At 34.3% G+C, this 23,089-nt stretch overlaps 1 protein-coding gene across 5 annotated transcripts in view; it reads right to left on the reverse strand.

Moving 5' to 3' along the window:
- RELCH (RAB11 binding and LisH domain, coiled-coil and HEAT repeat containing) overlaps positions 1-23,089 on the reverse strand; it is a 131,791-nt gene that overhangs the window by 16,909 nt on the left and 91,793 nt on the right. For 3 of the 5 annotated variants that reach the window (XM_037805636.1, XM_037805634.1, XM_037805633.1), the window contains 7 exons: positions 14,384-14,463; positions 11,274-11,380; positions 10,232-10,331; positions 5,816-5,898; positions 4,965-5,028; positions 3,374-3,512; positions 881-997 (listed from right to left, as the gene is read on the reverse strand). In XM_037805636.1, coding sequence (XP_037661564.1) covers positions 881-997; positions 3,374-3,512; positions 4,965-5,028; positions 5,816-5,898; positions 10,232-10,331; positions 11,274-11,380; positions 14,384-14,463 — 690 coding nt within the window. Of the gene's footprint in view, positions 1-880; positions 998-3,373; positions 3,513-4,964; positions 5,029-5,232; positions 5,316-5,815; positions 5,899-10,231; positions 10,332-11,273; positions 11,381-14,383; positions 14,464-23,089 lie in introns of those variants that run through there. The other 2 variants (XM_037805635.1, XR_005212164.1) reach the window with 2 other exon arrangements.

The following is a 23,089-nucleotide window of genomic DNA, read 5'->3' on the forward strand; positions in this document are numbered from 1 at the left end:
ATTTATAAAATATAGTGGCTGAGGACAGTATGTTGAGTGAAATAAACCGGAAATGAAAAGACAAACATTAAAAGGCCTCACTAATATGGACTAACTATAATGTGCAAACTCTGAGAATTGATCTGAGAGCACAGGTTATCAAGGGGAGGCTTAGGGTAAAGGTTCCTAGATTGTAAGCTCTTACAGCAGTTACATCTGTTTCTGAGTTGTAATGGCTAACTCTAAATTCTGAGATGCTGACCTGTTTGTGTATAACCTGGTCAGTCCCTGGTTAAGCCTACTTAAAATTGTACCTAAGAGTCACCCCTAGAGAACCTGTTTTGTGGCTCAGATGTTGCCTCTCTCTCTAAGGCAACTCTGCAGGTAAACTCACTGCCCTCCCCTCTACGTGGGACATGATTCCCAGGGTTGTAAATCTCCTTGGCAACATGGGACATGTCTCTTGGGGATGAGCTTGGACCCAGCATCGTCGGATTGAGAAAACCTTCTTGTCCAAAAAGAGGAAGGGAAATGAAACAAAATATTAAGTTTCAGTGCCTGAGAGATTTCAAACGGAGTTAAGAGGTTATTCTTATGATTATTTAGATATACCTTTTTATTTTTAGTGTATTGGAATAACTAGAAGGAAATACTTGAAACTGTTGAATTGCAACCAGTAGCCTTGATTCTTGAAGACGACTGTATAACTAGCTTACACAGTGTGACCATGTGATTGTGAAAACCTTGTGGCTCACACTCCCTTTATCCAGTATAAGGACAGATCAGTAGAAAAATGATAAGTGAGCTGAAGAAACAATTCTACTTGTCATTGATTAACAACAGAAGTCCACTGTAAGACTGGTTATATAAATACAGACATGTATTAATGAAATAAGGATACAACAACAGGAAAGTGCACTATAGGCTTCAAAAAGATGGGTAGCAATATCCAGTCTTTTAGAATCCACAATTTGTAAGTTGTTCACCAAGGCCAACTTATGTAAATGTGGTATAACAACTGAAAAAAAGAAAAAGAAATTGTTATATTTTCATCCAAAACAATCATATACAAGACTCAAGTACTTTTAAATAATTTATAATCTCAATTTATCAAATTTCATTTTAATTCTGGATAACTTCAAAGCATTATCTTTTTCTTGTGCTTTTTCTTATTAGTGAAGAAAGTAAGGTTTTCAGAATAAAAACGACTTGGGATTTGGGAGAAACAGAATATGGCATTGACTCTATAACCTAATTAAGGGAATGTGTATAGGTCATTTCACCTTGCTGTGCTTCAATTTCCCTACATATATAACGAAAGCCAAATAAACAATTAAGTCTACATCTTGAGTTATTTCTTTAAAAATAAGTTTTTTTAAACAAAAAAATCAGTTATCACTATTGCTATAATACAAAAGATAAATACAGTATTCTTTTTCAGCAACAAATTATTTACTCTTCACTCCCTCAAAACGATTACTACCTTTAACTTCTCAAATTCTTTTTCATGTCACTCAATGGATTTAGTATCCTATATCTCAAAGAAAAATGAATAATTTCAAGAATATAGACAACCTACTGTTAAAATAAAACCAATGACCCTAGAAACAACAGTCAATTCAGCAGCAATGAACACTTCTAGTGCCTAGTAGCATTTTCTAAATACCATTTCCCACTAAATCCAGGGTTCCTTAGAGAAATGACTAATTCCAGGCCTAAGAAAGATATGAGTGAGATTATTTTGGAATACCTTTTAATACCAGAAGACAACAAAACTATCAAAAGACTGGAGTTATGTCAGTGCCAACTTGAAAAGGTTCCTGCTTGCCAAAAATGGGTCAATTTAAATATTGGTAAGAAAAATAACTGCAGTGGATTGGATCAGATTAATTATGTTTAAATCCGTGAGTTCTTAATTATACTACAACCAACTAACCAACTCTCCTTTACTGGTCACCTTTGCAGAATGCTAGAGAACAAACACATTCTTTTCAAAACAAGTAAATGAAGGAAAAGAACCAAACATCTATTCTGCCTTTTCTATCAGAACTGTATATTTCAGGGTACCCAAATATTTGATGAGAGAAATTTTTTTTTTCATAGAAGTATTCCAGCTAATAAATGAAGAAGAATATCAGTATTTTACCTCTAATAGAATAACAGATTAAGGTAGATCAATGGCTGCTATATAACAAAAGAGACCAGCAGACATAGTGTACCTTAACTCAACAACATGGCACACATCCAAGACCTATTTAGCCTATCTCTTGATCCAGGAGCCAGGGCTTATTCTCCTTGCCTCTGAGCAATTACAACCTAAACAAAGTTAATCAAAGTAACTTCAGAGCTTGTCCTAGGATCATCTGTATTTGACATTACAAAATGTGGAACTATAATATTTGCTGTTAACTAAAACATCAAACATTTTTCTGTTCATTGGTTAGCTAATTACGAAATGTTATTTTTTCCATCTCCTCATGTCACCAATACAACAAAAAAGAATCTCATGATTATGTTCCTGTAATTCACTAAGTGCCCACACTCTGAAAAGACGTTTTGTACCTATACTGCTTTTTCTTATTAGTGAAGAAAGTAAGGTTTTCAGAATAAAAATAATATTTTTGCAGATGAGTCTTACTTAAAAAATGAAATGAGATAATACCAGGCTGGATATGTCGTAATAATTAGACTGTTGGGGACACCAATTTTGTACCAGAAAACAAATTGACTTACATGAGTAAACTTGTGACCCTGTCTAGAGCATGTCAAACTGCTAAAAATAAAAGGGCTAAAATATAGCAGTGTTAACCGATAGGCATTTGGAGTAATAATTACTGGATGCCTTGACGATACTTCAAGAAACTGTTGTCATAAAGGTTGAAGCCCACAGAAAAAGGGATACTACGGAAACTAAAGAAAATGTTTTAGCAGATCATCATGCAGATCATTTAGCAGATCGATAAGCTGTGAATTAAAACATAAAGTGATATATCATAAGCTGAATGGCATGCTAAATGGGAGAAGCATTTAGTAGGAACATGGTTAGAAACAAGTTAAAATTTCCTTAAAAATAAGAAGTAATAAGATCTAAATATAAGGCAGCATAGTATTTTGTAACTAATAGGTACTAAGAATTTTTTTAATGATTTGAAACCGTGTTTGAGTTATTTTTCAAATGTTTTATAGCAATCAGTATATAGTATAAGAAACCATGTTACTTGCCTACTGATAGTAATACTGTTCAATTCACAATAACCAATTTGTTTCACTTTCAGCTTTTAATACAACAAAGATAAATTGCAGCAAGGCCTTAACATATGACAAATGTTCAGAGAAGCTTCTGGCTTTAATCTTACATTACAAGTCAGGAAAAAGATAGAAAGATGCAACTTACACTCATCTCGGAACCTGGGTTCTGCATTAGGCCCAACTCTACCAAATGTTTTTATGATCTCTGTATGCAAAGAATGCTGGTCTTGATACTGAGGATCTTCCAGGAAAGAAGCCAACTGCATTTTCACTCTTTCCAGCAACTTAAAATCGGAAATTGTACATTTTATAAAATATTGAAAAGTAAGTGGTTGTTAAAGAGAAAGATACACATTAAACATGGCTTGCACTAGTGGATTTTGAACAATTTATATCAACATGATAGTAGAAATTTGGAATTCAATAAGTACTTATTTGGTTTTCTAGCTCAGAAAAGATTTTACATTTTTATATATGCCTATTAATTCATAAGCTGTTTGTTTATTTGGATTTGTTTTTGAGAAATATAAATATTCCCTGACAAATTGTAAAAACAAAAGAAAATCCCAACAATATTCAGGGAAAAGGAGATGAATTTATGATGAGTTTGTATCTAAATTATAATTCCTAAAAAAAAATTACAGTATAAGTTACCCAACTATTCACCTTCTGAAAGCAATGACTCATTGATGACTTACATCTTACTCACATTTCCCTAAAAGACATTTTTATTTTAGGATTTAAGAACATGTTGAAATTTTGCCAAGACTGCAAACTTTGCAGAATGCTGTGCTCTTTTACTCTACTTCACCCGTGAAATATCTAAGTGGAAAAATGGAAAACATTTCTTTCCATAACTAAAAAAGTTGTTTAATTTTTGTTATAATAAAAAAATCTATATGAAAATGGAATTTTATTTTTAAAAGAGTAAGTTTTTATAAAGTGTAATGTCTATTTTATTAAATGGACAGGAAAACCGTGTTTATCTGATAATGTGACTAGGTAATAGCAAATAATTTATTTTCTAATCTACAGGGTTTTTCATTTTTATAAGGACCTGTACAATTTCACAACAAAGAATGAAAGTCTGATACTAATTTTGAGAAATATGTTATAGTTAATGTTGTAGACTGAACTTAGCAAATGTGAATGAGATCACAGTTTCAGAATCAAAATATACTTTTAGGAACTATTTGGTAATCTCCTGAAGTAGTCATGACAGAGGGTTTTTCACAGTGATGTGTGCTACAAGATGGTACCAGTCCTCCAGAAGATTTCTTTAGCTTGATATGAATGACATAGTTATCAGAATATTGGTACCTTCTATAGCCTCCATTTGTGAAACTGAGATGTCTGTGTTCCTAGAGCTAGATAGCAAAACAGTCTTCAAATCTGTGCAAACTGGCAATCAGGAATTTATGAAGATTGGCCCAGAAGTCTACTGGATAATGGAAGTCTTTGGAACTGGATCTGGTTTAAAGGATTATTCAGGACTGCAATGTCCAGCTGGACTTAAAATAGAATTATTTGAGGGCTGCCCTATACTTAATTTTCCAGCTGAGAAAAAAGACTAGAGATTTTCTTAGGGTATGGAAATATGCCTTGGTTAGGCTATCATATTTTCAAATATTGAGATTCTCCCTGGCTCATAACTAATCAAATTAAAAGGACTTGTATGGTAATGTGTTGCCATCACTTCAACAGTACATAGATATAAATAAATTTCAATTACCTACCTCTCTTTGAATAACTGTTTCCATAATAGTGCCAAAGGATGGAATTGTGGCGATCCTGACAGAGCTGTTAGAATTTAAAAAAGTTAAAGAGACTGAAACTTTCTGTAATATGAAAATGAGTATTATTAAAATGCTTATCAAAATAAGTATAAGGTAAATATACTGTATTAGTCTCTAGCAATGACAAAGTTTAAAAAAAAAAGCAGACCAAGAAGAATGCTCAAAAAGACAGACAGGATAACTTAGGGTTGCAGTCTGTGAAACTCACAATTCAGGATCACTGGACAAGGTAACAAGGGCCGGAGCAACCCGCTTGTCAACTAACGCTTCACTCATGCCTCGAAGAGTCAGCTGTAAACCAGTCAACATGCAATAAAAAATGGTTTGGTAAACTGGAATGAGAACTGGGTTAGCTGTGACTGACGATGGGCAGGCAGACTCATTGGCCTTTCTTGGTTTGTTCACCCACACGAGACATTAAAATGTTAAGCCTTTGGTTCATGCCACTACACTTACTGGTAACAACCTGTTAGTGAGATTAGCAGAGCATCCCTTCTTGGCTTGGGAAGAAATAGTCCATCAGCATGTTTTAGGTTTTGGAAATAGTTATTGAGGACTGATACTACTACTACTATTTTTTTCAACAGTTTCTTCTCTAAAGAAGGCTTATTGTGAGGGCTGACTTAAAAAAAATATATGAATAGTAATATAATAAAGTTTAAAATCAAGTAAGCATAATCCAATGTTATTAAGAAATATTACTCTTCCGTGAATTTAAGAGCTGATGGTTATTTCTTGACAGGCAAATTTTGAAAGGGATGCTGGATGTAAAAGGTAGGTATGACACTTACATTTCAGGGTCACTGGAGAGAGTAATGAGAGCAGGAACAACCCTTTGAGCTACCAAAGTTTCATTCACCCCCTTCACCAACAGCTGATTGGTCAGCACAGGGGGTATTCACAGGTGATTCACGGAAAGAGCAAACACAGTGCCATGGGAAGAAGAAAGGCACAACGAAGAGAAAGAGAGAAAACACAAAAGCAAAACCAAAATTAGAAGCTAAGCAAATATTGCTACCAGAGTGCTTTATAAAGGCAGAGAATGCTTAGAAGGAAAATAAAGCTTAAATAGCCTAGCAGGTCACAAAAACAGAGTTTGTCACCAATTCAGAGGCAGTTTGTACTTTTGGTCATATCATCAACACAATTTCCATGTTCAATTAAAATGCAATTTAAAAGATGGCTTTGCTTTTTTCTTTTTTTTAAGGAGCTAAAAAGAAGATACACACTGGGTTTTATGGTTAAAATTCTCAAAGTAAATCTGGTGTGATTTTATTATGACCAACGAGGCACAAACTGGACTGTTTTTAACCAAACTCAAATGGCTAGCAGCGGCCACTAAACTGCTTATGATAGCTCTATGGCAAGTAAATTTATAATTCACAAAGGAAAATTACCCATTTTAAAAATCATATAGCTTTCTCTTTTGAGGTACAGAGACATAATGCAGTCTGGTAGAAAGTATCACCCGTAGGGATCAGACTGAGTTCAGACTTGGCTCTCTACTCATTAGCCATGTAGCATTAGCTACAATTTATAATCTCTTGGAACTCAGTTTACTCATCTGATAATGGTGATATTATCATCTACTTCAAAGGACTGTTGTCCTTTGCACAGAAAATACCTAAATACTGTGCCTAATAAAGAACAGGCACTCAAGAAATGATAGTTTTATTATTATAACCATCCTAAAAGTATAAGATCAGTGCTATATTTGGAAAAAGAAATTGCTTAACTTTTTAAATTTTGGTTGGACCATGCAGTTAACATTTTACAAACAGCTCTTTATTTTACATTTCTCTAGAAGCATAAATAAATTTCAGAATAAACAATATAATGAGTACAATTTAGACTGATGGCTAAAATGTATCATAAAAATAATTCAGCAATCAACCCTAAATCACAAAACAAGAGGACAATAGTGAACAATATGTATTTGTTTTATAAATATCAATAAATTTATGAGTTAAACACAAAAGGGCAACCTCCTAATCATACTTTCTCAATTTCAGAATGTAGGCACAAGTCAATACTAAATGGTAATTAATCTGTTCACCTTGTAATGGAAGTAGTCCTCACAGAAGATATAAGATGTCATGCAATATTTAATAACAAAAACCCATCACTGTGTAGTCAATAAGAGTCTTCCTACATATCAGAGAAGGCATACCCATGCTATTTGAAGATTCCTAATGTTGCAATAATTGGTTATCATTTAATAACTAATTCAATTTAAAATCTACTTCAAAATCCTGAAGTAACTTTTATAAAGGATCAAAGATAATTTGGGAGGAATAAAACGAGAAAAGATCCTTTCTTATTACCCTAAAATTTACAGATATCAGGTAGAAAGAAATAGGAAAAGGAAGTTCAAACATTATTTATTAAAAATACGTGAACATGTTTATTAACACCCTAGATTAAAAAATCCACTCTCTTCTGTGTATCATTTTATAAATAAGATAATTTGAATTTAAGTCAGTAGATTGTATCTTGAAATGTTTGGTGTCTTGCATTTAAAAAAATAAAAGATAATCTAGGGGACAAGTTAACTTTTCATTGCTCTAGGGTTTTTGAGGTCAATTCCTTTATTAAGCTGGAAAACCAGAGAGCAATGTATTTAAGAGATCAGTCATTAAAAATTATTCTCTAAGCATTTTACACACAATATATCTTTTGATCTTTAAAATCTGAGGATGTAAGTACAAGTACGATCAATATTTGAACAGATGAAGAAACCGAGGCCAAGAAAAGTTAAATTAAAACTTGTTCAGGATTTTAGAGCCAGTAATTAGTGGAGCTGGAAACGGTTTCAGTTATGTCTGACAAAATCCATGCCTTCTTTGAGTGGAGGTTCAATGGTACATGCTCAGTTTCCTTATGATGATGTAAGAAATAGTTAAATGAAGGTCTTTTCTGCCTCTTTTGCAAAAATCTATTATGTCACACTGGGAGGGATAAATTCTCATTATAAATTAATTCCATTAATAATTTGCTACTTCAAGAAGCAATATATTGCCTTTTATTTAACACTGAGAAAAATATGACTGGATTTCTCCTTTTTGTCCTGCCATCTGAAAACTCAGGGCTAAGTTTAGTGTTCAATTTCAGTTAAGTATCTCACATTAGGTTCTGGTATTTCTTCTCCAGAGTTATTGGTCGCACTTTTACCTTTTTTCTTTTTTTGGTAATTATTTTGACTATCTTGTTTCTATATGTTTTTATTTTTGATTAACTCATTTTTGGGAGAAGTGGGGATAATTCTAAATTATAAAGTGTTAGTATCAAAAGAAATATTACAAACCATATTTATTCTTTTAATACAATTTTATTCTAAATAAGGATCATTGTCAAAATAGTAGCTTTAATTTCTCCTATGAATCACTTATACTGACATATGCTTGGTGACATTTTTTTAAATCATAAAAAAATTAGGAAAAAATATTGAAATAAGTCTCTCAAAAAAGACTTGGAAGTTCATAGTCAACTGAACTATGAAAACTCTGTAAGCACAAGTACAGTTTCCAGATGAGCACTGAAAGCAAACACAGAAACCAAACTCAGACAAAAGCCACATATGAGAATTAAGGCAAAAAATAAAAAGCACATAAAAAGGGAGGAAGTTTAATTTTATTTACTTAAATTATTTGCATTCATATGGTATGTTTTACCGTTGCAAACATACATTTTAGATGCAAAGAATTTAAGAAAAAGAAATGGCTTTTATGGTCTTAGAAAGAGTACATTAAAGAAACAGCTTTTCATTTAGTAGGCTTCATTTTTCTTTTGGGAGGGGGTACACTGTCTTTCATAGTGATGCCTCTTTTCAGCATATTGAATAATCAGAAATTACTTACACCCAGAAGGAACCTGTGCTAGACATTAATTTGGCATTTACCTTGACAGAGATGTCTTGATTACAGTTTTTTTAAAAATCAAATATGTAAAATAACTGAGGGAATAACATGGACAGAAGATTTTCCCCTTTCTGGAACCAGTGAAATTTTCTTTAGATTCTATGAATCTATTTTACATATTTAAAATGAGATGGCATCCCATACATTTTAAATATACCAATGCCCTATTTTTCTAATTGCAATTTATCTTGTGGAGAAATTCAGAAATAACTAAATTACTTAATTCTTCTAATGGATACAAGTGTTTTAAGATATTTTAAGAATCACATGCATATTAGGGACATTTTCATTTGGATAAGTATATGTCCCTTTTTATCTTATTTTGTGACGTAACAGTATGGATGGAAAAAAATAATGATAGTTAACATTTATTAAGCTCTTACTATATATCATTGTTTTAAGGGCTTTATAAGTATTAATTCATTTAATACTAACAAAAACCCTTTAGATGGGTACTCATTATTGTCATCTTCATTTTGTAATTAGAAACAAAGGCATGAAGAAGTTAGAAGCTGCTGTCAAGTAATTTACAAAGCTATGAAGTGGAAGAAATGGAAACTGAACCCAGACAATGCAGCTCTATGACAAGAACCGATACCAACAAGAAATATTCTGAACAAATTTTCGCCCTCAAATAAAAGTTCTATAAATATCTATATACATAATACACTAGGCTATGTCATAATAATAATACAATGGATGCAAAAGACAGATATTTCAATTCTCATATTTTTCTTGGGTAGAAGGCATTCTAAGAAAATGTAGGTAAATTACATGAATAGCATCCTCTCTCATAAGGTTATAAGCAGTTACTGTATAGAGATGTTATTCCAGATATGATAGGTGAGGGAATAGAGAAGCAGTAGTAATCAATGAATACTTCCATAATTATTATAATTGCTTTTTAATACTACTTATGACTCCAACTCTATTTTACAACTTGAAAGATACACTTATTGTTTTAGTTTATTTTAATAGTCATTTACTTAAGTAAATAGAGAAACATAGTAAGAAAGATTTACAAAGGCTAGAATTAAAAAAGAATTTGAGGAATGGAACTGAACATAGATTAAGATTCAAGGAACCAATAAGGGTAGAAAGCATTTTTAAATAGGTAAACAGCTAAATTATTAACTTCTGCCCCATCACCCAGTACACAACCAAATAATGTTCAATGCCATAAAATATACATCAACATAGGATGGGGTGTAAAGTCTTTTTACAAAAAAAAAAATTTCCTTTCCCTATTTCAAAGAAACTCACTGTAATCAGAAGCATTTGTTTACATACCTCAAACATTCTGGCTGCAGTACATCTCACAAGTGCTGAAGTATGGACAACACCATACCACAAAACAGTTAACAGTAACTCATGGTAGGCTGGATTTGCACTGGAAGAAAAAAAATAATGTTAAAATTTAGAGCTGCAATGCCTTAGTGAAATCCTGAAAAATTTAGAATATTAAAGATAAAAATATTGGCAAAATATATGGAATTGCTTTTTATGGTGTAATGTATCACAAAAGGAAGTCACCTCGAAAACCCACAAACTTTTAGTGTATTCAGAAATTACACTTTTAGCTTCTCTCAGCATTTGTAATTGTGATGGAACTTTCAACTCTTTCTAATAGCATAAAAGTTAAAATTATAAAGAAATGAAGAAAAATAAAAATTCCTCTATGAGAAATCAGGAAAGAACTCTGGACTGAGAATCAGATGTCAGATGGGTAAGTTACAACCACTATGGGTCTTAGTTTCTGCATCTATAAAAATTGGGGAACTATACATGTCCTATTTATGTCATGTAATTGTTATAGGATCAAATAAAATCAACCCAAACCATCTATATGCAAGGGTCTGTTGACTATAAAGCCTATCGCAATGTAATAAATGCATGAGGCTATTTTCAATAAAGACAGATAAAAATTACTTAGCAGCCAGATGATGTGATTATGAGCAGGACTAAGGAAAGCAAGCAAAATGGAAAAAGGAGCCTAATAAGCTAGCTTTCACTTTGAGGTATCTTTTTCAATTCTGGGAAACTGAATTTTCTATAGATTTGTACTTGATTTTGTTTTTCCAAATATTTCAGAGAAAACATGTCTGTACCCCTTCCCCCATCTTTTTTTAAATTACAATGCATTAATTATAAATATTTAGAATATACAAATAAGCAAAACAAAAGCAACCATAGGAGCAAAAACCTATCTTAAATCTTAAAATCCAGAGATTTGGTGTGTATATCAATTCTTCTAGACTCAATAATTGTATTCTACAAATCCAGCTTAAAAACTTTATATATATTTTTAAAAATTAGAAGCTATTATTTTTACCCCAGTTCCACAAAAGAAGCCTTCAGGCTATCAAGAGGAGCATGAGATAATGAAAGCAGGGTCATTACATCTTCTAAGAATCCAACTAACAGTTTTCGGTCTTCTTCCTACAAAAGATAAAGACTGTTAATCAACTTCGAAGAAATTAAGAAGAACTAAAAAGCATACACAACCTATCTATAATTAGAATATGTTACAAAATAAGAGGGAAATACCCTGATATGGAAGCTGTTTTAATTAAAGGTATTTACTCTGCATATTTATACTATGATCAAAATGGTATGATTTGCACTATCCAATATGGTAGCCAGAAGTCACATGTGGTTATTTATATTTAAATTTAAATAAAAAATTAAGTAAAATAAAAAATTCATTTCCACAGTAGCACTAGCTATAATTCAACTGCTTATTAACTACATGTGGCTAGTTTCTACCTTACTGGATAACTCAGATGTAAAATCTTTCTATTATCACAGAAGGTATTTTTGGACAGTCCTAATTATTCTTCTATTATACTTTACCATTTTTAATTCTGATGCATTTTGGCTATATATATGTAAAAATAACCTACTAAAACAAGTATCCCTTAAAAGTAGAAAGCTGACTTCCACAAAATCATCTTTCAACATCCTCGTGGTGAGAAACTCTACATGCTTGAGGAATTACAGAATATAGTGTTCTTAAAAGAAAGCATTGCATCCCTTGATTTTTAAGTCCTTTTTTAAAATCTTTCCAAAATTTCTTAAATGAACCATTCTTACTTCCATAATCAGAAAATTTCCCTTTCTGTGTTGTTTTTATCTTCCATTTTTTTAAAACACAGCACCACATTAAGAAATTTGCTAGAAAAAGCAAGCTTTCTGAATTAGAAGAGATTAAAAGTAACTTTGTATGTTAAATTAACCTGAACCTAAAAGAGAAGGGAACTTGACATTCTATTAGGAAATACATATAACAAATGAAAGTCATGTTTTTTCTCACTAGAAATAGAAGAGGTCAATGGTAAACATCTATAGAATTTATTATCACTAGAAACATAAGGGAAACTGGATTACCTCCTACCATTTTTTTCTACATAGGTTTAGAATCAGGTTGACATAAAGGACTGACAAAAGTTAATGATCAGTATGAATAAAGGATGATATAGCAGTTTTAAAACATGAGAGTCTAATTGGTAAAAAGGGTTATGCACACTGATAGACCAACACTGGAGCTAAATTGGGACAGATTGCACTCAGTTTTACTTGTCTGCTATATAAAACATGGAGCAGAGATATCTTTGGAAAACAAACAGTAAATCTGGAAAAATCCAAGAGTGAAATAAGAGTTATAAACTAGACTTCTAAATGAGCATGGATTCCTTAGATTTTAATAATTTACTACAATCCTATTTCTAATTTTTGAAATCACAAAACAATACTGCTTATGTATTTGATTCAAAACAGTTTTTCTTTAGCAAAAGAAAACAGGGCTGCAATTTGCCCTACTAGGAAATTTTTAGTAAGAAAAATATTAACTGCTAGTGTGTACTTCCTAAAACAACACTGGCAAATTTGTGATTGCTCTCAACTTACTATACGTTTTATAACAATGGGTTGAAAAGTTATCTCTTTAGAGAAATGTATGACATATTTGAACTACACATAATGACTCAAAAGACATGTCCTTATTTATTCACTTATTCAACAAAACTATATTGAAGATCTATTATGAACTACACCTTGCAGAAGATATTTTATTATGTTTTTAAAGTGATATTTATGGTCAAAAATGTAAGAGAAATGCTAACAAAACTTGTAGAGGTTAAAAAAAAGAAACATATTGACATCAATACACTTGTTATTATGCTAGAATAGTTTCCAAAGAGAGAGGAAGCTAGCATGCATACTATTGTGCTTAGCACTGTGCTAGGATTTAATATGCACAATCTATCAACGCGATACATGACTTAAATTTATCCCATACGCAGGGATTCTGTATGTATCCATATTATGAAGTAGTCTTAAAAACTAGTATAAAAAAGAAAAGTTTAAAAGTGTATTTTACTACTCTAACAAGTAGAAAAACTGGAGTTTCTATTATGAAATAACATGTGATACTGTAGAACTATATTTTAATAATGTAAGATGATTCAAACCTGTTTTGGAAGAACAGCATAAGAAATATGTCTCAAAAATGCACAATAATAATTTCAGGGTACAAATTAAAAAATGATGAAGATGCCTTGTTACACATCATGTGTACTATTTACATCAAGTGAAGTGCGGAAATCTGATACATTGGTGGCCATTAATGAACTCTGCCTTCTGATTCACTCTTGCTTATTTCCCTCCTCTTGAATCTGGGCTGGGCCTGTGATGTGCGTTAACCAACAGAATGCAGTAGAAATGACGCTGTTCTAATTCCAGGCTTAAACTTTAACCCGGCAGATTTTGCTTTTGCACTGTTGGAAGCCACCACATAATCGGTCTGGATCTGATGCTTAAGTGCAGAAAGAGAGAGAGGCCCTGAGACTACATGGAGAGCAGAGCCCAGCAGTCCTAGCTGAGGCTCTAGCTGAGCAGCCAGCTTAATGTAAGAACATAAGTGACCTCCAGTAACAAGAGATGTCCAGCTGAATGAAGTCCAGATCGCAGAATTCTGAGCAAATAAAATGACTGTGGTAAGCCATTATGTTTTGGGGAGGTTTATTATACTGCAACAGTTAAGAAAAATCAGGGATTGTTAAAAAGTAATTTGCTTGAAATGGTATAGTGTTCTACTGCATTTTGTGGTTTGCTTCACTCAACAAATGTGCTCTGCTTTTTGTCTATTTATGAGAAACTCATCGCGAAACACAAAAAAAGCTTGGTCAACAAATGCAATCTAACACTTGTAACAAAATGTTAAAATCACAATCTCTGAATTCAGTCATTCAACTGAGACTATTCAGAGCCTTACTATTCAAATTTGCTCGCCATTATAAATAATTTTGGAATATAATGATAAATTAACATTTGTTTCCATAATAGGTAAGATTATCACATACACTCAATGCTAAAAAGACGTAACACCAGTTATCTCCTTAAATAGAAAATAGATTTACTGGAAAATAAGAATTTTTCCCTTACCTGAATATAACATGTAAGGACTCCTGTTGCATAAATAGGGACTGTAGCTTTAGTGAGGACCCCATTTCCGGCTGAGGAATCTGAAATCATTAAAATAATTTAAAAAATTGAAGTATGTTTTGAATGTAAAGAAGAAAGTCACCATGAAATTATCTTTAAAATTAAATGTTAAACAGGTTTACAAAAAAATCATTAGTTTGGAAAATATGTGGTTAAAATACATTTTTACTGCTTGTTGTAAAAACAAAGCTTAAAGTAGCATTCCTTTACTTTCCTTTACAGTTTTGTCACATATTTTTGTTATCCCTAAACACTATACTGTTTAGTTTTGCATGTGTTTGAACTTTATAAAATGGAATCATACAGTATTGACTCATCTGTGATTTGTTTTTTTGCTAAACATTACGTTCCTAAGAGTCCTGCATATATTTGTAATTCATTCACTTTAACCACTGCATGGTATTTCACTGTATGAAACATGCCACAATTAATTTATCCAAATTGGTTGTTTTCAGGTTTTGGGTTTTGCAAATCATGCCACTGTGATGGTTCTTGTACACATATGTTTATGTATTTATCTGAGGTATTTATCCAGCAATGGAGTTGCTAGGCTGTAAGCTATTGTGTCTCTTCAACTTTATTAGATAATGCCAATGGTTTTCCAGAATGATTGTACCAGTCTCCATTCTTATCAGCTGTACATGGGGGTTTCTACCCATTGCTCAATATACTTGTCAGTGCTGGATATTGTCATATTTTTTTTTCAGTTTCAGCAAAACTGGCTGTTAGTGGTATCTATTATGATTTTAATTTGTGTTTTCCTGATTAATGGTGGGGTTGAGCATCTATTCATATGCTTACTGAGCATTCATGTGTCTTCTGTGAAATAGTTTTTTCTAGTGTTCTAGTGTTTTCCCATTTTTTTAGTGAGCTGTTTCTTATTTGCTTTATGGGAGTTATTTAACATTCTGGATAGAAAAGATTTGCCAGTTATATTTTACAAATATATTCTTCAAGTTTGTGGTTTGTCTTTTAATGTCCAATTGTTTGTTTTTTAATGTAGTTAAATATATTAATCAGTTTCTTAAAAAAAAAAAACACAGCTTGATACTTCCTGCAGAATCATTAGCATAAACATTTCTATTAGATGAGAAGGAACTTGAGTAACTAAAATGAGGTGTTACACTCGTTTCGATAAGCAGAAAGGAGGGCTTTCTTTAAGAGTCTCCCAAGTACCTGTTGGGATAGGTCTTTATAAATTTTTATACTTTTGACATGTAGTGTTTAGTAAAATGCAAAAGCACTCAGCTCAACAGCAGGCAAAGATATGCATTATTTAACCTGTTTCCGGACCCTACCTAGTTTCCAGTACTAGCCTAGTTCCAGAGCTTCTCTTGCATTATCCCCTATGGTATTTTAACCAGAGAGAAATCTGATTACTTTCATGGAGGAGGAAGGATCGGGCTAAGGTAAAGCAGGGAGAGGAAAGCATCCAACCACAGGCTAGTGCCCTGTGATTAGTCTATAACAACAGAGATTTTCTTGTGTTGTGTCTATTGACAACTTCAAAAAAAAGTTCTTTCTATGGTAGTAGAGATGTAAATCAGAAGCTAGGAACACAGGTTTAAGTTATATTAATAGATATGGACTTCATATTCAGGGGTCAATAATCACTTCCTATATGAACAGCAAACTCATAATTCCAAAAGCTATCAATTTCCAAAATATTAAAAAAATTATTCATCAATTTATCATCAAAATGAATAATTAACTAAAAAGATAATACCAAGAATAATGCATTCCAGACATTAACACATCAAAAAGGTATTTTTTTAAAAAAAGCCTTCAGGAATAATTTATCCAAAAAAAATTTCATCAATGTTTACAAACTTAACAGAGGATTCATTTATTCATTCTCTAACTGCTTCGGAGGAAAGCCAAATGAGGCAGTTCTCTAGATCATTCAGATCAAATCACTATAGTAAGATTTAGATAAGAATCATCTTTACATTTAAAGATAACCAAGTTATACAAAAAAAAGGGGGAGGTGGGTCCAGTGTGGACAGAGTCTGCACACTCATTATGGTCCCTGGCCATATTCCAGAGGAGCAGAGCAACCCCTGTGTGCTTACTGGTATGCCTGTATGTCAGTGACAATCTATCAGGCAAAAGCCTGAAAGACTGAACCAGCCTGGCTCCTCTCCTAGAATTTGTCCCAAAGGAAGAGAAGAAGTTTGAGACAGCTAAAGCCATGAAAGAAATAATTAACTCAAAGTGGCTTGGGGCAAAGGACTACCTACATTAAGTCATAAAATAGAGCACCGAGGAGGGGGTGAAAATCTATTTCAAAGGGACTAGAGTAGACATTGTAAAATTCCCTGTGAAAAGGGAATTTCTAAGGCTACAACAAGTATAATCCCAGGACACAAAGCTGGCTCCACTCAGGCTCAGATGAGATAAGAGAGGAGACTGCATTTCACATTCCCTTCAGGCTGATCTTGATAAGAGGGGTTAATCTCTGAAGGAGACTACCAATCAAAGCAGAGTAAAACTGCAAAGACTGTGAAAGGCAACTTTTGCCTTGGTTTGTTTTTGTTAGCTCCTGGCACTTAAAAAATCTCTGTCATTTAAAGAGCTGGATACAAACTTAAGGAATAGAGTGTGCGCTGGTTTGAATGTATTATGTCCCCCAAACGCCATTATCTTTGATATACTCGTTTGTGGGCAGACCTATCAGTGTTAATTAGATTGAAATTCTTTGAGTGTTTCCATGGAATGTGCCCCACCCAACTGTGGGTGACAACTCTGACTGGATAATTTCCATGGAGGTGTTGGCCCGCCCATTCAGGGTGGGTCTGAATTAAATTACTGGAGCACTATATAAGATGAGAAACATTTTGAAGAGGAGCTACAGCCAAGAGGGACACTTTGAAGAAAGCACAGGAGTTGCAGATGAGAGACAGTTTGAAAATGGCTGTTGAAAGCAGACTTTTGCTCTGAAGGAGCTAACAGAGGACAAATATCCCAAGTGCAACCAAGAGTGACATTTTTGAGGAACTGCAGGCTAGAGAGGAACATCCTGGGAGAAAGCCATTCTGAAACTAGAACTTTGGAGCAGACGCCAGCCACGTCCCTTCCCAGCTAACAGAGGTTTTCCGGACGCCATTGGCCATCCTCCAGTGAAGGTACTAGATTGCTGATGTTTTACCTCAGACACTCTATGGCCTTAAGACTGTAACTGTGTAACCAAATAAACCCCCTTTTATAAAAGCCAGTCCATCTCTGGTGTTTTGCATTCCCGCAGCATTAGCAAACTAGAACAGAGAGCTTAGGGACTATATCCTAAAGTTAATACTTTAAAATATTAAAATGTAAAATGTGCAACAAAAGATTACAAGACAAAAAAACAGGAAATGATGGCCCATCCAAAATTGAGAAACCATCAATGAAGAGGACTTGACTTTGGACATACTGGACAAAGACTTTTTCACTTTTTTTTTTTTTTTTAACAGAACTTTCTACAATGATGGAAATATTCCAAATTTGGACAGGCCAATATGGTAGCCACCAACCACATGTGAATCAGTACTTGAAATGCAGCTAGTGCGACTGAGAAACTGAACTTTTACTTTTGGACAAAGACTTTTAAAAAGTGATCCTCAATATATTCAAGGAGATAAAGGAAAACATGGAGAAAGAACTAAGGACATGAGGAAAACACTGAATGAACAATATGAGAATCTCAATACAGTTAGAAATTTTTAAAAAGAACTAAACAGAACTATTGAAGTTGAAGACCACAATAACTGAAACAAAAAATTCCCTAGAGAGTTTCAACTGCAAAATGGAGCTGGCAGAAGAAAGAATCTGGGAACTCAAAGACAAGATAATTGAAAGGATTCAGGCTGAGGAGCAGAAAGTAAAAAGAAAGGGAAAAAAATGAACAGAGCCTAAGAGACCTGTGGGTCACCATGAGGCATACCAATATATACATTATGGGAGTTCCAGAAGGAGATGAAAGAGAGAAAGTGGAAGAAGGAATATTCAAAGAAATAATGGCAGAAAACTTACCAAATTTAACAAAAGAGATGAATATGCACATTCAAGAAGCCCAACAAACCCCAAACAGAATGAAATCAAAGAGAACCACCTGAATACATAGTATTCAAACTGTCTAATGCCAAGGACAAGGAATTATGAAAGCTGCAAGGGAAATGCAATGAGTTCTGTATGAGGGAATCCAATAAGATTAAACCCAAATTTCTCAGCAGAAACCATGGAGGTAAGAAGGCAGTAGGATGAAATATTAAAGTGTTGAAGAAAACAATTGCCAAACATGAATTTTATATCTGAGGAGAATGTGTTTGAAAAGTGAGGGAGAGATTAAGATATTCCCAGATAATCAAAAGATGAGACCACCAGCCCAGCCCCAGGAACAATGCTAAAGAGAGTTCTTTAGGCTGAAAGGAAAGGACACTAGACAGTGGATCAAAGTGGCATAAAGAAATAAAGTCCTCTGGCAAAGGTAACCATATGGATAATTATAAACGCCAGTACTATTGTTTTGTATTTTTTGGTATGTAGCTCTACTTCTTACAGGTCCTAAAATGCAAATGTATAAAAAGTAATGACAAATCTATGATTTTGCACCTTCAAGGTATAAAGATATAATTTGTAACAAGTACAACAAAAAGGCAGGGGGACAGAGGGTATAGTAATAGTGTGTGTGTGTGTGTGTGTGTGTGTATACACACTATTGAAGTTTAGATGGTACCAAATCAAACATGATTGCTACAGATTTAGGATGTTACATTTTAGCCCCATGGTAACCAGAAAGAAAATATATGAAAAACATATATAGAAGGAAATGAGAAAGGAGTAAAAAGTAAAAATGATATGATACAAAAAAAAAAAAAAGCAAATAAACAGAAAGTAGGCATTAATGGAAAAACTGAGGGTCATAAAAGGTACAAGACACACAAAAACAATAGCAAATGGCAGAAGAAAGCCCTGCAGTTACTTTAAGTGAAAATGGATTAAACTCTCCAGTCAAAAGGCAGTGACTAGCAGAATGGATAAAAAGCATGACCCAACACTATATGCTGTTTACAAGAGACTCACCTTAAATTCAAAGACATAACAAGGTTGAAAGTGAAAGGATGGAAAAAACATACTATGCATATAGTTACCAAAAGAGACCTGGGGTAGTTATACCAATATCAGATAAAATAGACATTAAGTCCAAAATTATTATGAGGGACAAGGAAGGTCACTAATAACTGACAGAGGCCAATTAAACAAGAAGACATAATAATTATAAAATATATATGCATCTACTGTCCCCAAAATACATAAAGCAAATAATGACAGATTTGAATGGAGAAACAGACTGTTCTACATTAATAGTAGGAGATTTCAATATACCACATTCAAGAAGGGATAGAAAATCAAGACAAAAGATCAATAAGGAAAAGGAGACCTGAACAATGCTATAGAGCAACTAGACTTAATCGATATATGGAACCAAAGTCAACCAACAGCAGAATACCCATTCTTCTCTAACGCACATGGATCTTTCTCCAGGAAAGGCCATATTTTAGATCACAAAAGAAGTCCCACTGAATTTTAAAATACTGAAATGATACCCTGTATCTTCTCCAACCACAATAGAGGGAGAAATGGAAAATTCAAAAATATGTGGAAATTAAACATGTATTCTTAAACAACCAATGGAAAAAAGAAATCTCAAGGGAAATGACAATATAACTTTAAGTGAATAAAAATGAAAACAAAATATACCAAAACAAAGGCAGTGTTGAGAGGGAAAAACATGGTTCTAAATGCTTACAGTAAAAAAGAGGAAAAATCTCAATTCAGAGACCTAATCTCACAACTGGAGGACCTAGAAAAAGAATAAACTAAAACAAAACAAACAGAAGGAAGGAATTACAAAGATAAGAACAGAGAAAAATGAAACAGAGAATTAAAAAACAGAGAAAATCAACAAATCAAAAGTTGATTCTTTGAACAGATCAATAAAATGACAAACCTTTAGCCAGAAAGGGGGATTATTACTCCGACCGCACAAAAATAAAAAGGATTATAAAGGATACTATGGAGAACCTAAGACGGTGGCTAGGAGAGATAGGGCAAAAAAACAACTCTGTTTTTTTTTTTTTATCTAGTTGTTTTTACTAGATAAAAGCCAGAAAGTGACCCAGAACACCAGTCCCAGCGATGCACCAGCTGGACAAGGTCTGCTAAAGCCACGGGGACTGTGCACTTACTGGGAGCCTGCGTTCTGAAATGAGTGAGTAAGCTTGTTGAATATCCGGCAGCCATGCTGTGGTGTGGGGAAACTGTGGGTTGGCATTTGGAGCTGGACTAGCTGTTTTTTTTAAAAAACCCAAAAGTGGCTGCAGATACGGCAGCGAGAACTGCAAAGTGAAGCACGGCAGGAACGGGCTGTGCGAACGCCTCAATATCTGGCATGGAAGATAGCCTTTCGCGCACTGCTACTAATTGTCTCGGAGCGAGGAAGGCAGAGGTGAGCCAAAAGGGGAACATAACCATGCCCCTTGCAGCCATCTTCCCAGTGGGCTGGGAACACTCCTGCCTGGTCTGGCACCACAGCCCAGAGCCACACCAAAAAACCCAGTGTGACATGCGCACACACTACAATATCGGGCGTGGACAATAGCCTTTCACGCACCCACAGCTAATTGTCCCGGAGCTGGGAAGGCAGAGCTGTGTGAAAAGAGGGAAATTAACATGCCCCATACAGCCACCCTTACAGCAGGCTGGGAACGCACCTACATGGTCTAGCAACCCAGAACTTCCCTTGAGGGACGATGCGCACTTATGATGTGACACAACCTTCCCTAAGCAGAGGCATGGCTTGGAAGAGGGACCCACTTGGAAATCCCAGGGACCATATGCCAATACCACGGACTTGTGGGTCAGCCACAGAGACAATCTGTGGCGAGACTGAAATGAAGATTTACACTCTTGCAACAACCTTAAATCTCCAGGAACACCTGGGAGGTTTGATTATTAAAGCTGCTCTCCCTCCCTAACTGCTCAGACACACGCCCCACATTCAGGGCGGACAGCACCAACAACACAGCCAAGCTTGTTGCACCAATAGGACTCCACAAGAATCAGACCCCCACACACCACAAAGACAAACTTGGGGAGAACTGACTTGAGGGGAATAGGTGACTCGCGGACGCCGTCTGCGGTTTAGTTAGAGAAAGTGTACTCCACCAAGCTGTAGATCTGACAAATCAGAGATTAGTCTTTGAATAATCCTACATATCCTAAAAGAAACCTATCAAGTAAAGCAAATGCCAAGAGGTCAAAAGCAACAGAAAAATCTAAAGGATATGAAAAAACCAGACGATATGGATAACCCAAACCCAAACACCCAAATCAAAAGATCAGAGGAGACAGGGTACTTGGAGCAATTAATCAAAGAACTAAAGACAGGCAACGAGAGCACAGCACAGGATATAAAGGTCATGAAGAAGACCCTAGAAGAGCATAAAGAAGAAATTGCAAGAGTAAATTAGAAAATAGATGATCTGATGGAAATAAAAGAAACTGTTGACCAAATTAAAAAGATTCTGGATACTCATAGCACAAGACTAGAGGAAGCCGAACAACGAATCAGCGACCTCGAGGACCACAGAATGTAAAATGAAAGAAAAGAAGAAAGAATGGGGAAAAAATTGAAAAAATAGAAATGGATTTCAGGGATATGATAGATAAAATAAAACGTCCAAACTTAAGACTCGTTGGTGTCCCAGGAGGGGAAGAGAAGGGTAAAGGTCTAGAAAGAGCATTCAAAGAGATTGTTGGGAAAAATTTCCAAACCTTCTACACAATATAAATACACAAAGCATAAATGCCCAGTGAACTCCAAGTAGAATAAATCCAAATAAACCCACTCTAAGACATATTCTGATTAGACTGTCAAATACTGAAGAGAAGGAGCAAGTTCTGAAAGCAGCAAGAGAAAAGCAATTCACCACATACAAAGGAAACAACATAAGACTAAGTAGTGACCACTCAGTGGCCACCATGGAGGCAAGAAGGCAGTGGCATGACATATTTAAAATTCTGAGAGAGAAAAATTTCCAACCAAGAGTACTTCATCCAGCAAAGCTCTCCTTCAAATTGGAGAGGGAGCTTAAATTTTTCACAGACATACAAATGCTGAGAGATTTTGCTAATAAAAGACCTGCCCTACTTCAGATATTAAAGAGAGCCCTACCGACAGAGAAACAAAGAAAGGAGAGATATATATATAGAGAAAGGTTCAGTACTAAAGAGATTCAATATTGGTTCATTAAAGGACAATAAGAGAGAGAGGGAAAAATATATCTGACAAACATAAACCAAAGGATAGGATGGCTGATTCAAGAAATGCCTTCACAGTAATAACGTTGAATGTAAATGGATTAAATTCCCCAATTAAAAGATATAGATTGGCAGAATGGATCAAAAACTACGAACCATCAATTTGCTGCATGCAGGAGACTCATCTTAGACACAGGGACACAAAGAAATTGAAAGTGAAAGGATGGAAAACATATTTCATGCAAGCTACAGCCAAAAGAAAGCAGGAGTAGCAAATATTAATCTCAGATAAAATAGACTTTAAATGCAAGGATGTTAGGAGAGACAAAGAAAGCCACTACATAC

The sequence above is a fragment of the Choloepus didactylus genome, chromosome 16 (assembly GCF_015220235.1).
Source record: "Choloepus didactylus isolate mChoDid1 chromosome 16, mChoDid1.pri, whole genome shotgun sequence".
Taxonomy (NCBI): domain Eukaryota; kingdom Metazoa; phylum Chordata; class Mammalia; order Pilosa; family Megalonychidae; genus Choloepus; species Choloepus didactylus.